The 19,153-nt window shown below is 43.2% G+C and overlaps 1 protein-coding gene across 1 annotated transcript in view; it reads right to left on the bottom strand.

The window, feature by feature from the left end:
• Nucleotides 1-3,583: 3,583 nt before the first annotated feature.
• The window catches only part of LOC107108394 (hyaluronidase-4-like), a 16,963-nt gene continuing 1,393 nt past the window's right edge, over nucleotides 3,584-19,153 (bottom strand). Inside the window, exons 2-3 of the mRNA XM_015408824.1 lie at nucleotides 6,550-6,639; nucleotides 3,584-3,985 (exon numbers count right to left, since the gene is read on the bottom strand). Coding sequence (XP_015264310.1) covers nucleotides 3,584-3,985; nucleotides 6,550-6,639 — 492 coding nt within the window. The remainder of the gene's footprint in view (nucleotides 3,986-6,549; nucleotides 6,640-19,153) is intronic.

The following is a 19,153-nucleotide window of genomic DNA, read 5'->3' as shown; positions in this document are numbered from 1 at the left end:
AGACACATCATCTCCTAGTAACCAATAAAGTTAGGTAATGGGGTGGACTACAGGTGGGAGGATGGTACAGATGCCAGCCCCCTAACAAAGGTTATAAAGTGCAAGGTTCAACAGTTTGAACCCTGCTAGCCATCTTCTACCTCAACTCTGTAACTTAAGATCCTCTATAGGTAATTCTCATGTGCTTTCTTGGACTGCAGCCAAGAAGCCCACACGTGTTGGCTGGTTCCAACTGTGTGTTATAGGATTCCTCTAGCTAGATCTTTTGTTCCCGCATTCTTCATTGTGGAGGTCGAGCTCTTCTGGATCAGATAAGTATCAACCGCTTCCCCTTCCTGTTCGCATTCATCTAGTTAAAGGTTATTATTTTCTAAAGTCATTGTTTTCCATTTCTATTGTATCTAAAGGATCTTGTGTGTGTGTGTGTGTGTGAATCTGTGGGTTTTTTTTACGTATGTATGTGAACTAGAGTTAGGAAATAAAAGGAACCAATTGCTTTCATCAGAATACTAGCCTCGTCTCCATTTGTACACTTGATTTCCTCCAAGGGTTGTGCATCCTGTATACACTGGGAGTTACCATTACCTAATTATTAATAATTCATAAAGCCTCTGCCGTATATGAGGTGGTCAGGCTAACACTGTGGCAGTAATGGGGTGACTGCTGGCACCTTTTCCTATCATTTTTTGCCTTGTGGTATTCTGCTTGTGGTGTGATCTGTCTTTTTTGTGGTGTGGCATGGTTGTGTTATTGGGTTTGTTTCTTTTGAAGGGGAAGTGATGTGTTGTGAGGACATATTTTACCTCAGAATACACCAGGTCGCATATGCAACTGAGAGTTCCAACTGTCTCACGGGAGGGTGGAGTTTGAGGTGTGGACTGGAGTGAAGTCCAATCAGCTTCCATATGCAAATGACCTTGAAACGCTGGCACAATCAGAGAAGAGTGGCCTAGGCTGCAGTGGGTGGGAGAGAACTCAGGCAACACAGCCAGTAGATAGAGACACCTTGTGATTGACACATCACGAAGCCAACTGATTTTGGAGTGAATGGAATCTTGCAAGATGAAAACGCTTTTGTTATATAGGAGAGATCCTTCAACCATTTGTCTAATCTTTTATAGGCATTTAAGATGGCCTCTCATGACATCTTGTGAAAATCAAGTCTGCATTGTGAAATGATCTATTTTTTTTTTTAAATGAAGCAGTAAAAACACCTGTGTTGTAAGCTGGACCAGGAAATAAAAATGTTGCGTTTTTCCCCCCTGGAACTGTTTTGTTGAGTACCCAAAGCCCATATTATATATTCCGGGCTGTGCAAATTGAACTCCCAGTTTGGTAGCTTATTCCTTCACCACTCTTTCTGTAGGTCTCTTCCTGAATCTCTGGAGTTCCTTTCTGGGATCCCCCCAACTTCCATGACTGAACTAGGCTGCCCCATTCAATGAAGACAAGCCAGAGACAATGGATGCTCTTGGATTTTATCATATTGTCAAATCTTAAAACCATATTCTGGTATTGGCTTGCCTTTCCTGCTGTTTAGTGTCTATTGGGCACATTTCCTATCCTAAACCCCTACACTGTAGGGTAAAGGGTTGTTATGAAAGTAAGGGGTTGTTATGAAACATCCCTTGAAGGCAGAATCAGTGTCGATGTCTATTTGTTCTAGGGCTATGGCTGCTCTCCACAGCCCTGTAAGGGGGGGGGGGGGGTAGCCGCATTAAGTGCCTTACTGGCTTTTGTGAGTCTACCATTTCTTGCTTAGGTTTTGCACACTCAGAGGAAAGGATTTATTTGTAGACAGTTTGGCTAGATGGTCTCTAGATCACCACAGGGCCAACTGCCTGATGGGGCTTTGCTGTGGTGCCAGCACATTTTCAGCAGCAGCAGCAGCAGCAGCAGCAACGTCAGCCACACTGGCCCCAGCCCATTTACCCTATGATCAGTAGTTGTGGCATCCAGCCACTAGCTAGCAAGCATGCTAGTCTTGAGGTAGCTTCCCCTTCTGTCAAACCCACAGCCCTCTGCTCTTGTAAGAGTAGCAAGGGCACTTTGCTGTCCAGACTGGGAAGACTGAGGAAGCTAGCAGGAGAAGAGGATAGGGGGCTACGTGTGTGTAAAACAGAGGGAGTGAGACAGAACTAACAAGTGGTTGGAGATTTCTGTGGAAGAGCTAGTGTGAGAGAGCAAGATAATGGGATGAGTATGCATAAGGGAATGGTGTGAGTCTCACTTTCTTGAATGATCTACTCTGTGTGAGATTCTGATATTCTCTGCTATAGATTCACTTATTGTCTTTTAGCCAATAGATGTTTAGTTTCAACTGTTCTCTCCCATAATATGGATGGATGTTTTCTGGATTACCTTGAAAATTCTTACTCCCTTAACAATATGTTGCGAATTGGCAAGCTTGACATATGATGATGTGTTGCTGAAAGCCTACTGGCTTTGGATATGCAATGTCAGTTGCCCTGAAGGACCTTACAAACAGGGCACAGAGGCCAAGGCATTCCTCCAAGCACTGGATTTTAGAGGTTTACTAAAGTTGCCATGGATGAAATACTCCTCTATGAATTATCTGTGTTCTCCTGGTGTAATGTATGAATGTATTGGCTTGGTAGCAGGGATCTTGCATGGCTACTCCATGCAATTGCACCTTAGATGAACAAATCGTTGTTCATGGGCTGTTAGAAAGTAGATCTAATATGATATCCAAAAACAGCATACCTGTCACCAGTGGGTGGGAATCCACAAAAAAGACTGCAGAGCAGTAATCCCCAACATGGTGCCCATAGGCACCATGGTCCTCACTAATGTATTTTCTGGCACCTTCTTCCCCAAAGCAAAGATCTAATCCTGGATTTCTTCTGTCTCCTTGGTACAGGAAATGCTTCAGAAGAGTTCTTTGTGTCTGCACACAGCACCTTCATCATAGGAACATGCTTGGTTTGGAACCCCCCGACATTTTGTGGTATCTTCCAATGATTTCGGATTGGACCCAGCCATGGCGGTCATTTTGTAGTTAGCACCTGCTATCCCTTCTCAAAATCCAAAGGTGCTTGCAAGCTCAATAAGGTTGGGGATGGACCACCGTGGTAGAGTAATGGAATGTAATCCCCCATCTACAATGGTTGCTGGTCAGAGTAGTTGCTATTGCTGGAGGATCACCATGCATAAAAGTGAAATTCACAAGTGAAGAACAAGAGCTTATAAAACCTGCAGCTGTATGCCAAAATCAAAATTGCAAAGTGGGAAGATGTGCATACAGACAGACATGCTGCCCAAGTACTGCTAATGAATCCTCAAAAATGTACCAGAATTATTGGCTGGGCTTTACCAGCAGATATTGCTGTACCAACTAACCTGTGGATCTTGAGACATCTAACCTCTAGTGAGGCCAAGCCATAATGTGTTCAAGACTATTCCACACCTCTGGACATTGTAAGGAAAACTCAGCTTGCTGATATTACAGTAAAATGGCTGATTAGTGCCCTAGTATAAATCAAACTAACATCCCAGGAACACTAGTCCATATTTAATAAAGGTTCTTCTGGTTTTTGGTTACCGTTTGACTGGAATACCATGTCTAAACAAGATTTTGGTAGTAAGATTTTGAATATGGGAATAGATCTGATTTGCTTTTTTCAACAAAATATTTGCCCCTTATTAGGAAAACTGGCAGCTCACAAAAATCACCTGCCCAGCCCTTGTAACACTGGCACCTGAATTTCTGTCTCAGGTTATTTGTATCCTCCTCTGTCAATGTCCCAGTTACATGCATTTCTTCCCCTCCGCTAGAGACTTCGAGGTTCATCTTAAAACTGCCAGAAGGCAAGTGCAGATAGGCATCCATTGTGTCGTCTTTACGAATGCATCTCCCATTCTTCTTACAGAGGACTTTACTGCAGAGCTTGGCTGCAGAGGTCACATTAAGGATGTAATGTCCCAAAGTGCCATCTATATAATTTTTCACAGCTATACAGCTCTCCTAAAAGAAAACAAAGATGTCAAATGAGTTACTAAGTAATTGGCACTGTATCCAAAAGGCTATCAAAACAATTGATCAGAAATTATTATGGTGTCTGCACCCATATGTTAGTTCTTAAGATGTTTATATACTCCTACTCCTCTTGAAACAAATGTGATTGTGTACTGATTTAAAAGTTCATCTCATTCTATGTACTGTTATCTGCTATCCATAATATTACAACTACTTGTAATTTTATTGTTTACCTTGACTATGTATTTGAACATAAAATTAATAAAAAGTATTGTATAAAAAACCCAATTGATCAGAAGGGTCAAGAAATTGGCTGAGCTGCACCTATATCACATTGGGCAGGTCATGAAAATGCCAAAAATTGTACTAAAGTGGTTCAGTCATGCATATCATGTGTGGATATATTGTTTCAAGGCTGGAGACTTGTACAACTGTTCTATGTCTTTGCATCATAGCCAAATGGAATGTACTCTATGGGCTGTTTTTACTGTGGATCTCCTACAAACATGTACTCTGTCCCTCAAATCTTATTGACTTTATCCATTGCTTGAACCCTCCAGGCTTGGTTTCCAGGTTCTAGAATTCTGTCTGTCCAGAGATAGTTTCCTAAGCTAGAAACCAACACCCTTCATTCGTCCCAGTGTTTATGAATCGCAGAGAAGTTTGTTGGGACTGAATTAGGGGACATAGGTGTGCCAACCTCCAGGCTGTGGCCAGTTATCTCCTGGGATTTCAATATCTCCAGGCCTCAGTGATCAGTTTCCACAGAGAAAATGGAAGGTGAAATATATGACATTATACCCTGCTGAAGTCTCTCCCCTCCCCAAACCTCATCCTCCCCAGACTCTACCCCCCAAAAAAATCTCCAGGAATTTCCCAACCTGGAACTGACAGCCCTAGTCCATATTTCCTATGTTGTAGGCAGGGCTATTTTTGGGCAGGAACACACAGGAACGGAGTTCCAGCTGGCTCCTGAGTTGGCCACGCCCAGCAGGAACTCATTAGCATAATAGACCACTACCAACATCAGAAACTCATTAGGATTGGCTATATTAGGGGTGTGTGGCCTAACATGAAAAGGAGTTCCTGCTACAAAAAAAGCCCTGGGACAACAAACAAGGTAAACAGAATAAGAAGGGAAAGGTGGGTGTGGCTGGATAACCACACTTCTAGTAACATGGGGGTGTGGCCTAATGTGCTAATAAGCGGTGCTGTCAGGGTGTGGCCTATTATGCTAATGAGTTCCTGCTGGGCTTTTTCTACAAAAAGAGCCCTGGTTGTAGGATATGAACAGTGAGGCAGTATTATTATTTCGGTTCTTGGAAGCTCTCTACCATCACCCCGGCAGTAAGTTTGAGAAAGATTGATAGCAGGAAGGGCTCTGCACAGGGGCAGGGTTCAAGAAGACCTCTAGGACCTGTCAATCAGGAAAAGTTCTAAGACCAGTGACATCAGTGGGGATATAGCTAGGCCTATCTTGCTGTTTTTGGAATTGCAGGTATTCATTTTTGAATGTATGACATTACGCCATTACAATTAGTTATCCTCCCCCTCCCTAATCCTTGCTGAGTAACTGCTCTGCTCAGCAAGCAATTGTTTAAATAAACAGATCACTGACAAAATCATGTAAATCATCAATAAATGCTGTCTTTTGGTGTTCAGCTAAGTATTCCTTAGTGACATTAATGGCTGGTGATCAGTTTGAATTTGTAGTATCTGCACATGCATAGTTTTGGGAAAATCCTATGCAAACTGGTTCAGCAGGTATTCATGGTGATTGGCATGAACCAAATGGACTCAGTAATTGGCTCACAGCTGGTCACCACTATCAAACACAGTAAGTTTGACAGTCAAACAAGTTTGTGGCAAAATTCACAGCATCCCTAGTTTTCAGTAATGTGGAAGAGCCCTAGGTGTATGAAAACGTAATGAATGACATGTGTTGCTAAGTCCAAAAATGATCTAAAAGGTTCCCTTCTGGACCCCACCAGCTCTTCCTCATCTCTGTCTTTCTAAACTCCCAGTTAATCATTGCATTCCTCTTCTTCCATATTGCTTCTATAAAAAGACTCTGTCAGACTCTTGGTACATGTGCTGTTATATTACTGAAAGTGATTACTCAAAGTGCAAATGGGATCTTCATCGCCAATGACACCTTACAGTGCCTTACATTAGCTACTTCACACTTTCTGTTATCCACTATCACATAAGGGAGTGTAGTGTAATCAAGCTGATATGCATGAACATTTGAACAAGCTGCCTCCTAATTTTGCCCCTACATAATCGTTTCTGACTCAGATGGAACAGTGCTTTTAACCACAAGGCAACATTGCCATCAAACCCACAAATACTACGCTTTCTGAATATACTATCTAACAATGTGTGAGAGTTTACTATATAATTTCCAGAAAGAATCTTAACTTCTCATGCTTTTGTCTCCACCAGGTAAAGACAATGGAGAGTGACAGTGCTATGGGGTCTTGGGTGCTCAAAGAACTCTTACGTCATTTAGCTGATGGGAGATTTCTAAAACTTAACCCACACTCACTTACTCTGGAGCTGGCATACTTGATACTTCCCCAAAGGATAACTCCTGCTGCCCCCTGTGCAGCGCTCTCACCAATAGTATGCACCAAGTCTTCCTGAAAATTAAAGGACATGCATAATATAGTACAGCATCATGCACAGTGACCACAGAGGCAGAGCAGAATCATCATTGCTCATGATTCATACACCCATTTATTTCATTTGTCCTACTCTCTGCCTCCAGTCAAATACATTTGGCAGGTTTTCAAAGCAATGCAATAACCATGAAAAACTTCTTTCCCACAGATATCAGTAAGCTGAGTGCACACACTTGGACTGTGGTCACACAGGAAGGTAATTCCGCTTTGTTCCCTCTTTAATTTAATCGGGAACATTTTTCTTCGAGTTGGGCTGATTAGATGCAGCGGGCCCCTCTCTTCCACCACCCGTGCCTGCCAGCTCCTAAAGAAAATCAGCCATCTTTCAGCTCCAGCAAGCTGCCTGCATGACCAGCCCCGGAGGGGCAGGAAAAGGAAGACTGGCCGAAAGGGCTGTTGCACTCAGCTTGTTGGAGCTGTGGCGGAGCCTCCACCATGCCGAGTCCCTCCAGGCGATCCTGCCAGCCATGGGGCAGGCTCGGGGGGCTGCTGTTCCTGCCTGTGGGTGGCAGGATCGCCTGGAGGGACTTGGTGTGGTGGAGGTTCTGCCGCAGCCTGATGAGCCGAGCTGTGAGTGCAGCAGCACTCTTGGCCAGTCTTCCTTTTCCCACCCCTCCGGGGCTGGTTGGGCAGGCAGCTTGCTGGATTTATTAAGTGCATGTTTGCCCAAGTGCTCAAACCAGAAACTTTAAAAAACATTCCACAAAGAGCGGTCAGACGGCCCTAATCGTAATCATTGTGAAAGATGGCTGTCCAGATGGGCGAAACCACGCTTTCAAAGCGCAAGTGCCAGGAAAATACTTGATTGTCCAGGGGGCAGGAAAACCCAGGAGTATTGTGGGAGTGAGCCCTCTTCGGTGCAGGAGGCAGATTCACCTGTCTGATCAGCAAACTTAAATGTGGGAGGGAACAACAGCGAACCCCGATCAAAAGGACTGTGTGACCGCACCCTTGCACACCAATGATGCCTCTTTCATATCACCTTCAACCAGCTAAAAAAACATATTTTTTTCCTCCAACCTAAGCAAAAGTATCATGAGAGCTCTAGAGTATAAAATCAAATGATCACATTATTATACAGTAAAGATACAAATAACGTGCTTATTGCTTTACATGGACGTTACCCCGCCAGTGATTATGCCAAAACAGGATATCCATTAGAATAGCTGACATGAGGATATAAGGCTAAAATCTAGGAAGTTTTGTATTTAATGGAAAGCACCTTATTTTGTATATATGCCAGAATGTGGCATGAGTGCAGTTCCTTATGCTCCCATTCACACTCAGACACACAGGATGGATCTACTGAAACCATTCCTGATGTTCAATACTGCACATATATAATATTATGGTATATAATTGCTCTTGTGAACTAGATAATTGCCTGGACCTGGATGGCCCAGACTAGGCGATCTAGTCAGAACTCAGAAGCTAAGCAGGGTCAGCCCTATTCAGTATTTGGATGGGAGACCACCAAGGATGCCCAAGGTCTCTTTGCAGAGGCAGGCAATGGCAAACTACCTCCAGATGCCTCTTACCTTGAAAACCCTACAGGGTGACCATAAGTCAGCTGCTAGATGGCACTTTCCACCACTACCACTGGATAACTGAGTTGTTTTATTATTCTACTTCATTTTTCTACATTAATACCAGCTTTTAGTACTCACCATGTTAGTTGTAGCTTGTTAATTTCCTTTGTGCTATATGAGGAAACTGTCTCTAAGGATTTCACTCTAGCTCCTCTTGTTCCCAGGGCCAGCTCACTCACTAGGCGAACTAGGCGATCGCCTAGAGCGGGCCGGCCTTTAGGGGCACCAAGCTGCACCCGGCCCCATACTCTGGCAGTTCCTTGATTGTTTGTGTTTTTCATTCTTCCTGAAATGCATTTATTTTTGAAAATTGGTGGGCACATTGGGGGGGGGGCGCCAGAAGGGATCCTCGCCTAGGGTGCAAAATAAGCTGGGGCTGGCCCTGCTTGTTCCAAATATAACCATGGTTAGCCTTTAAAATGTGCTTGAGACAAATGACCTAATACAACTGATATATTCTACAGATCTCTTTAGATGTGTTTGTTTGTGGGTTTTGTGCAGGCACAACAATGGACCCCATGCATGTGCGGAGCTAAGACTTTTGAATCTGGCTCCTTCCCTACTTTGAGAGGATGGGTGCTGTTGTGCATGCAGAGTCACACTTTCCCACTCAGTTCTTTTCTGCAGCAGCATCCAAACCTTTCTATCTTTGGATTGTCCACGAAATGTCTTTACCATATTAATTTCCCAACCTTTGTCTTTTTTCTTTAGTTTTCCTACTTCCCTTTCTTGCCAGCATGTAAATTGCCACCCCAATAGTCTGTGGCAGAATGGATCACCTTTAGAAGTACCTACAGTGCGGTGGCAACTTGTATTTCACAGGTAGCTGCAGCCACTACCTTGTTCTGTTTAGATGGCTAAATCCAGCTCTTGCTATCAAGATTCACCAGACAGACATCATTTAATTACTCCATGCATTTTACAGCAATTCTGTGTGCTTTGCTGGTATTTGATGGTATGGCTCAGTCTCCAGCCATTCTGCCACCCTGTCCCACTCAGTCATGACACCTCTGATACTATTATTGGCAAACGAACTTCTCAGTACCAGAGTCAAAACAAAATGACCTTGATCCTTTACCCAGCTCCTCTCTTTAATCAATGTTCTCTTGTAATTGTATTAACACTATAATATTTGCAATTGCAGCAAGGAAATCAGTAAAGAAGGGGAATAATCAAAGACCGTAGTTACTGACTTTATCAAAGGAAGAGAGACATCATACATTTTTTGCTAGCTAGTCACCTAAGTAATGTCAAAGCATGTGAAATAATGGGTTAGATAGAGGCTTAAATCACCTGTCTCAAAGTTTTTACTGATTAACTCTTTGTTGCCATAAAAGCCCTTAAGGAATTTGCAACTGGGGGAAAGAAGCTGGACCCACAGACATCGAGACTTTTACGATAAAACTGGGAAGAACTACAATACTCTCTACTGCTTACATTTAATTTTAAATTGAGCCAGACAATACTTAATGATTGGTTCCCAAAAGGAATGTTAAAAAGAATATTATGAGGGAGAAAAATCCAAGACAGTACTGGTAGCTAGAGTAATCTAGTTATTTGTTTTTGGTTGAGTATGATTCTGTTGTTTTGTGTCTTAAGTTCCAAAGATCTATTGTCCAAAAGTAAGTCAGATCAGATGCATTTTTCTTTGTGTAAATATGAACAGTGGTTTTTGCTTGGGTAACTGGGAAAATAATAAATAGACTGTCAGTGCAATCCTAAATTTAGGTGGGGCAGCCATGTTGGTCTGAAGCAGTAGTACAAAGCTTGAGCCCAGTGGCACCTTTAAGACCAACACTCTTTTATTCATTTTTATTTCTTTGTTTATTTGTTAGTCTTAAAGGTGCCACTGGAGTCAAACTTTGGTCTAGTGCAATCCTAAAAACGCTTTCCTGGAAGCAGGTTACATTGAATAGACCTGAGTAGGATTCTTTAGGATTGCTCTCTGTGAACCCAAAGCAGTCAAAGGATATCAGGAGCAGCGCTTCACTCCTGACTCCTTAGAACGAACAGTGCTAAGAAGCTGATGATAAGATTCTGGAATAAGACATGTTCTTCAGCAGATTAGTGGGGCGGATCTAACCATTCTCTGGGAGCTTTCCTCCAAATTTAGCAGCTCTTCCTGCAAAGGGAGATCCACTTATTTCCAGTCTCCTTAGGCTGGAAGAAGGTTTCAAATTGTGTTCAGTGGAACTTGTGAATGGGCATAGGATCCACTCCAATAGTTACATTCTTCTGAGTTAAGAAGCTCCCAATATCTTTCTTTGAAGCATTATACTTCTTGTGTTCTGTGATCATTATGGCTTGGCCTCACTAGAGGTTTGCTACAAACAGAAGGGATCTCTGTCAGTGTAGTGTGTCTTCCTTGTCTCTCACTACACCCCACAATGCCTGCTGAAATTCTGCTTCCAGAAGACTCATAGGAATGACATGAGAGGGGAGTCAGAGGTCTACCAAAAGGAATGAACAAACATGTGGACAAGGGGTGAACAAACATGTGGACAAGGGGGATCCAATAGATATTATTTACCTTGACTTCCAGAAAGCTTTTGATAAAGTTCCTCATCAAAGGCTCCTAAGTAAGCTCAAAAATCATGGGATAGAAGGACAAGTCCTTTTATGGATCAAAAACTGGCTAGTTCATAGAAAACAGAGAGTGAGTGTAGGTGGGCAATTTTCTCAGTGGAGGGTGGTAAGCAGTGGGGTACCGCAGGGATCAGTACTTGGTCCACTGCTTTTTAACTTGTTCATTAATGATTTGGAGATGGGAGTAAGCAGTGAAGTGGCTAAATTTGCGGATGATACAAAGTTGTTCAGGGTGGTGAAAACCAGTGAGGATTGTGAGGCACTCCAAGGGGATCTGTCAAGGATGGGCGAGTGGGCGTCAACATGGCAAATGGGGTTCAATGTGGCCAAGTGCAAGGTGATGCACGTTGGAGCCAAAAATCCTAAATATAAATACACATTGATGGGGTCTGAACTGGCAGAGACTGAGCAAGAGAGAGATCTTGGAGTTGTAGTGGATAACTCACTGAAAATGTCGAGACAGTGTGTGACTGCAATAAAGAAGGCCAATGCTATGCTGGGGATTATTAGGAAGGGTATTGAAAACAGATCAGCCAATATAATAATGCCCCTATATAAATCAATGGTAAGACCTCATTTGGAATACTGTGTGCAGTTCTGGGCACCACACCTTAAAAAGGATATTATAGCTTTGGAAAAAGTGCAGAAAAGGGCAACTCGGATGATAAAAGGGTTGGAACACTTTCCCTATGAGGAAAGGTTAAAGCGCTTAGGGCTCTTTAGCTTGGAGAAAAGACGACTGAGGGGTGACATGATCGAGGTTTATAAGATTATGCATGGGAAAGAGCAGGTAAAGAAAGAGGTACTTTTCTCACAATACAAGAACTCGTGGGCACTCCATGAAACTGCAGAGCGGTCGGGTTAGAACGGATAAAAGGAAGTACTTTTTCACCCAAAGAGTGATTAACACATGGAATTCACTGCCACAGGAAGTGGTGGGTGCTACAAGCATGGACGGCTTCAAAAGGGAATTAGATAAGCATATGGAGCAGAGGTCCATCAGTGGCTATTAGCCACAAGGTATAGCTAGGGGCTCGGGGGCAAGTGATGCTCTGTCTTCTTGGTGCTTGGGGGGGGGCAAAAGTGGGAGGGCTTCTAATGTCCTGGCCCCACTGCTGGACCTCCTGATGGCACTGGTATTTCTGGCCACTGTGTGACACAGAGTGTTGGACTGGATGGGCCTTTGGCCTGATCCAACATTGGCGTCTCTTATGTTCTTATGTTCTTATGTTCTTATGTTCTACATCAGGAGTCATAATTGGAAAAAAAATCCCCGTCTTCCATTTGTGAAAATCCTTGAGTGGATCCAAGGCCATGCCTGTTTTATGCATAGAGGAAAGTAAATACTTGTTAAGGAATTATATTTTTCAAGTCTTGATATAAATTACATAAACGTCAGTACAGTACCAACTGAACCTACAGTGTGGTACATTCTCCTGACACACTTCTGAGTTTTCTGAAGTAATTTAAGGTCAATCTAGAAGTGAAAGGTTTGTTAAACATACTACAGGAGGGAACTGTGATAATGAACCAATGGCTTTGAAGCTGAAGCACTAGCACATTCCTCCTCAGGACCCAGGAGGAAAAGGAAGAAGGGAAAACTTCAATCCCAGAAACATCAGGAGACTCTAGCTGTGAATACACAACTGACTCTCTCCTTTGATGCTCACCATGAAAGAAAGTTCTGATATGGCAATGCTGAGGCCACTGAAGCACCTGTCATCTCAGGGTTCAGAACTGCCTCTGCAATTGGAAATAGATAGGCTCTAGAAATTAATTCTAATGCCCAGGATACCCTCCAGAGACCAAGGCCCATCTCCAGATGTACAGCTAGGTTCTTCTTTAATGGGTATGTGACAAGGTACACATAACTGTACCATTTAGTATCTATGAGTCTTCAAGGGGCCAGTCACCCAGAGATCAGTCCCCAAGAGGTTCAGATATTTCTCAACATTCTTCTCCAAAAGCCTGGGATTATTATTTAGATTGAGACTGACCATGGCTTAGAGCTGTATCCCTGGGATCATCACCCCTCACATTCCCTTTCCCATCTGCATCAGCAGAGGAATGAATAGAAACTGAGTAACAAGGGTGGGGATCATTGTGCAATCATCTCTTCTAGAGCTTAACTGTCCTACTCCAAGACTGCTAAATACACCTACCATGATACATGAATTCACCATCAGTACCATCACCTATTATCTCAAGAAGTGTGACTGCTCAGAACTTACCCTTGAGAAACCACAACAAGGTACCATTCTCCAGACTGCAACAAGCTTGGTGCTGACCTCAGCTAATCCACCTGTAATCTAAGCACCTTCACTTCCAGTTGTTCCATCGTCCCAGCTGCAGGCTGTACACATCAACTTACCGTCACCAGTTCAGCTTCAATCAGATCCAATGATATGTCAACAAAAGCAAGTGTTGAGGGACTTCTGGTCTATGGCGGCACGGTAGCAGATTCACCTCCCGGACCTCCCGGGGGTGAAGCTGTGCTCTAGCTGCAGGAGGGGGTGCGCAGGCTCGCAAGTCCCCCCCCAGGGGCCTGGCGAAGGGACCCTGGCCAAGGAACTTTTAAGAGGCGTCCTCTTCGATGGCGGAATGCCAAAAAATTGAGGCGCTTCTTTGATCCAATGGTCCTCCGGCTGAAGAGACCCAATGGATTTAAGTGACGCTGACCGGGTCAAGCGCAGGAGATCCAGCGCTTAAAATGATGAAAAAAGAGGGGTCACAAGACCAACTATGAACGTGAGTCGACTTTTAAGCGATTTTTAAATGAAAACCCAGCTCCCCACCCTTGAGAATGGGAAGAAAGGCGAGCGGGGGAGGGAAGCCTCCCATACTCATGAACTTTTAAGCGATAGAGGGGGGGAGCAGAAGAAAACGTGGAGATAACTGCATAGAAGTACTTACCAGAGCGAATCTAAGCGCCTGAGTGCATATTCAGAGACTTTCAAAAACTTCTTGAAAGTAAACAAGCTGCAAAAGATGGCGGGGAAGAAGGACAAAGACAAGCTTGTAAAACCGAAAGTACTGGAGTCTCCCAGACCGGAAACAACTAACGAGCTGGCAAAGATCATGGCAGAATCCATGCGCCCCCTGCTGGAGCAGCTGAATAACTTCAAGGAAGAGACTTCAACAGTGACAAAATGTCTATCTTCTCAGCAAAATCAGATCAATGAGACATTGCAAATATTGAAGCAAAATGCTGAGAAGGTGAAAGAAGTGGAGGTAACCACTCAAAAGGTCAAGAAAAAAGTACAAAAGCTGGAAAAGAAGCAAGAGTCTATGGAAGAACAATTGATGCAGTTACAAATGGAAAAAGGCAATATGATTCTACTCTTTCAAGGCATTCCGGAGAATAAGGGAGAGAATCTTAAAGAGGTGATGAGTGAAGTGTTGGCCCCAGTAACAGAGATGACGGCAGAAGCGTTGATAAGCGATATGGATGTGATCTACAGATCTTATTCAGGATACATAAAGAACGATAATCTGCCTGGGGAAATTGTTGTGAGATTCTCAAAGAGACATGTAAGGGATGCAATCCTGAAAGCAGTTGCTGGAACACCATTGAAAGTGGAAGAGAATACCATCAGAGTTCTAAAAGACATTCCATTTGAAATAAGACAAGGGAGAAAGATGTACAAGGATTTAGTGCTTTTCCTACAGACAAACTCAATTGGATATAAATGGTTAATTACGGAAGGGGTTACCTTCAAAATCAAGGATAAAAAAGAAAAGATTGACTCTGTTCTGAAAGCTCGAGAGTTTTTTAAGGGTCCAGCGGGGAAGGCCGGAGGAAGAAAGAAAAGGAGAGGAAAGTAAGTCCAGTGGCGAGCTGGAGTCAGGCTCTTCCGGAGAAGACTCTCTTTCTGAGCAAGGGGCAGTAGCCCCAAAAAGTCCTTATAAGCTGAGAAAGAGACAAGGAAGAGGGAAATGAAGGCAGAAGGAGTCTGAATTATGCCTTTAAGAACTTTATAGTGGGATGATTGGGGGGTACTTGGCTATTGCAGTTAAAAATTAAGATTAATAGAAAAGAATAGTATAAAGGACAGACTCAGTTTGTAAAGAGATAAACGAAGTGAAGACTTGAAGAAGATAGCGGAATGAAGATCTCCTCTCTTGGGTTTTTAGATAGTAGTGGGTTCTTTTCTTTGTCCTGTATATGTAGTTCCCCCCTCCTTATTTCTGTTGTAGTTGTGTAGTCTTAGAAAAATAATAAAAAATCCCCTCCGGGGGCTGTAAAAAAAAAAAGCAATTGTTGATGAAATTCTATTTCTATTCTTTCACATCCAATGAGAAGAGTGATTCTTCATTCTATTCAGAAGACTCAAAGATTCTTCCCCAGGTTCTTTGATCATAGATCTAATATCTTCATTCCATGACACACCTATGAGAATATATGCTAAACAACTAATTTGTGTGGCCATCACATTGTGGGCTGGATATTTAATTATACTTCATGGGTCAAGGTGGCTTATAGATTCAAATTTAAAACTTGCAAAATGCAATAAAACCCCAAATAACTCTCTTCCCCTAAAAAATGTCAGCAGTTTACAACTTATTAAAGCCTTAGCAAATAAAATGGCTTTGCAGTCCTCCTAAAAACAGCACCCCTCTGCACTTCCTTGGGAACCTGCTCCAAAGAGTGGGAGCTATGATAGATAGCTATGATGGGATGTTGTCAATGCCAACATGCTCTTCTACCGCAGGGATACCGCAGGGATCAGCTAATGTCTCTGGTTCGGGTTGGCTCATCTGAGAGAGGTGAGGGGGTACCGGTTGCTTTTCTACAGGGAGGTGGATTGAAATTGTCCACAGAGGCCATGGCTGGTAACATGGACTGCCGGACAACGACTCGAGATAGCAAGACGAAGGAAGCAGGCTTAACTTGTAAGGGAAATTACAGCTGTTTCTATACAAATGCTAGAAGTGTCCGAGGTAAAATCGGGGAGTTGGAGTGCTTGGTGAGGGAGGGAAAAATAGACATTGTGGGTATTTCTGAAACTTGGTGGGATGAGGAAAATCAGTGGGACACAGTGATTCCCGGTTATATATTATATCGGAAGGATAGGGGGGGAAGGGTTGGAGGTGGGGTAGCTCTGTATGTCAGAGAGGGTATAAAGTCTAGAAAGATTGAGAGGCTAAGTGAATTGGATTCGCTTCTGGAAGTTCTATGGGTTGAAATAGGGGGGCCAAAAGGAAACTTAACACTGGGAGTTTGTTATCGCCCACCAGATCAAAAGATAGAGGAGGATTATAAAATGATGAATGCCTTAAAGATAGCAACTAGACAAAAACACTGTGTAATAATAGGTGATTTTAACTACCCACACATTGATTGGGTCAATATGTGTTCTAGTCGGGAAAAAGAGATTGAGTTTCTAGACACTCTAAATGACTGTGCTATGGAGCAGATGGTCACGGAACCTACCAGGGGAGAGGCGATCCTTGATTTGGTCCTAAGTAACACTCAAGACCTGGTGAGAGATGTAAAAGTGATTGCACCGCTTGGAAACAGTGATCATAATGTTGTTGAGTTCATCATTTGTACAAATAGAGAATTGGCCAAAAAGACTCACACAACCATTTTTAACTTTAAAAGGGGTAATTTCTCTGATATGAGGGGACACGTGGGGAGGAAACTGAAAGGAAAAGTAGAAAGGGTCAAAACAATTGGGGAAGCTTGGGATCTATTTAAAACTACGATCCTAGAAGCTCAAAAAATATATATTCCGCAGGTTAGGAAAGGCACAAACAGGTATAGGAAAAAGCCTGCATGGTTAACAAACAGAGTAATGGAGGCTGTAAAAAGTAAAAAGAATTCCTTTAAGCAGTGGAAAGCTAGTCACAGTGAGGCTGATAAAACGGAACACAGGCTATGGCAAATAAAATGCAAGTCTGAGGTCAGGCAGGCAAAAAGGGAATATGAGGAGCATATAGCAAAAAACGTAAAAACCAACAATAAAACTTTCTTCAAATACATTAGAAACAGGAAACCAGCCAGGGAGGCAGTGGGGCCCTTGGACGACCAAGGGGTAAAAGGAGTATTGAAGGATGATAGGGAAATGGCTGAGAAGCTAAATGCATTTTTTGCCTCCGTCTTCACTGTGGAAGATGAGAAGTGCTTGCCCACTCCAGAACCACTGATTTCAGGAGGGGTGTTGGAAGACCTGAGTCAGATTGAGGTGATGAGAGAGGAGGTCCTAAAACTGATAGACAACTTAAAAACTGAAAAATCACCAGGCCCAGATGGCATACATCCGAGAGTTCTGAAAGAACTCAAATGTGAACTTGTAGATCTCCTGACAAAGATATGTAATCTTTCCTTAAAATCTGCCTCCATTCCTGAGGATTGGAAGGTAGCTAATGTCACTCCCATCTTTAAAAAGGGTTCCAGAGGAGATCCGGGAAATTACAGGCCAGTCAGTCTGACGTCGATACCGGGTAAATTGGTGGAAACCATTATTAAGGAAAGAATTAGTAGGCACATAGATGAACAAAACCTATTGAGGCAGACTCAGCACGGTTTCTGTAAGGGAAGATCTTGTCTCACTAACCTGTTAGTGTTCTTTGAGGGGGTGAACAAACATGTGGACAAGGGGGATCCAATAGATATTATTTACCTTGACTTCCAGAAAGCTTTTGATAAAGTTCCTCATCAAAGGCTCCTAAGTAAGCTCAAAAATCATGGGATAGAAGGACAAGTCCTTTTATGGATCAAAAACTGGCTAGTTCATAGAAAACAGAGAGTGAGTGTAGGTGGGCAATTTTCTCAGTGGAGGGTGGTAAGCAGTGGGGTACCGCAGGGATCAGTACTTGGTCCACTGCTTTTTAACTTGTTCATTAATGATTTGGAGATGGGAGTAAGCAGTGAAGTGGCTAAATTTGCGGATGATACAAAGTTGTTCAGGGTGGTGAAAACCAGTGAGGATTGTGAGGCACTCCAAGGGGATCTGTCAAGGATGGGCGAGTGGGCGTCAACATGGCAAATGGGGTTCAATGTGGCCAAGTGCAAGGTGATGCACATTGGAGCCAAAAATCCTAAATATAAATACACATTGATGGGGTCTGAACTGGCAGAGACTGAGCAAGAGAGAGATCTTGGAGTTGTAGTGGATAACTCACTGAAAATGTCGAGACAGTGTGTGACTGCAATAAAGAAGGCCAATGCTATGCTGGGGATTATTAGGAAGGGTATTGAAAACAGATCAGCCAATATAATAATGCCCCTATATAAATCAATGGTGAGACCTCATTTGGAATACTGTGTGCAGTTCTGGTCACCACACCTTAAAAAGGATATTATAGCTTTGGAAAAAGTGCAGAAAAGGGCAACTCGAATGATAAAAGGGTTGGAACACTTTCCCTATGAGGAAAGGTTAAAGCGCTTAGGGCTCTTTAGCTTGGAGAAAAGACGACTGAGGGGTGACATGATCGAGGTTTATAAGATTATGCATGGGAAAGAGCAGGTAAAGAAAGAGGTACTTTTCTCCCTTTCTCACAATACAAGAACTCGTGGGCACTCCATGAAACTGCAGAGCGGTCGGGTTAGAACGGATAAAAGGAAGTACTTCTTCACCCAAAGAGTGATTAACACTTGGAATTCACTGCCACAGGAAGTGGTGGGTGCTACAAGCATGGATGGCTTCAAAAGGGAATTAGATAAGCATATGGAGCAGAGGTCCATCAGTGGCTATTAGCCACAAGGTATAGCTAGGGGCTCTGGGGCAAGTGATGCTCTGTCTTCTTGGTGCTTGGGGGGGGTCAACAGTGGGAGGGCTTCTAATGTCCTGGCCCCACTGCTGGACCTCCTGATGGCACTGGTATTTCTGGCCACTGTGTGACACAGAGTGTTGGACTGGATGGGCCTTTGGCCTGATCCAACATTGGCGTCTCTTATGTTCTTATGTTCTTACCGCAGACCAGCATGGCTACCCTCTGAAACCAAAAATAATATAAATCTCATTCAGATTTTCTGCTCAATGTTCTCTCTCGTCATTGGTGGTATCAACGCAGAGAGAAATAAAGAAGAAAGAAGCAAAGGGCCCTAGGAGAAAACATGTCTGAACTGAGCATTTGAGAATGAATTCAGACAGGAAGGGATTAACTTGCTCAGCTTCAGAGCCCTCATGCAACTTCCCCTTCCACATTCCTTCCCAGACATTTTGATAGGAAATTGCTTGCACATTTCCCCTTATATTGACTTAGACAAGAGCTAGATACTTTAGTTCTAAAGAACAACAGCTAAGAATTTAGTGAGGGGGCATGGGATATTTCTATGAAGGTATTCCCCT

The sequence above is a fragment of the Gekko japonicus genome, unplaced genomic scaffold (assembly GCF_001447785.1).
Source record: "Gekko japonicus isolate JY-2015 unplaced genomic scaffold, Gekko_japonicus_V1.1 scaffold3706, whole genome shotgun sequence".
Taxonomy (NCBI): domain Eukaryota; kingdom Metazoa; phylum Chordata; class Lepidosauria; order Squamata; family Gekkonidae; genus Gekko; species Gekko japonicus.
The sequence above is the reverse complement of the archived record's forward strand: the minus strand, read 5'-3'. Positions and strand labels throughout refer to the sequence as shown.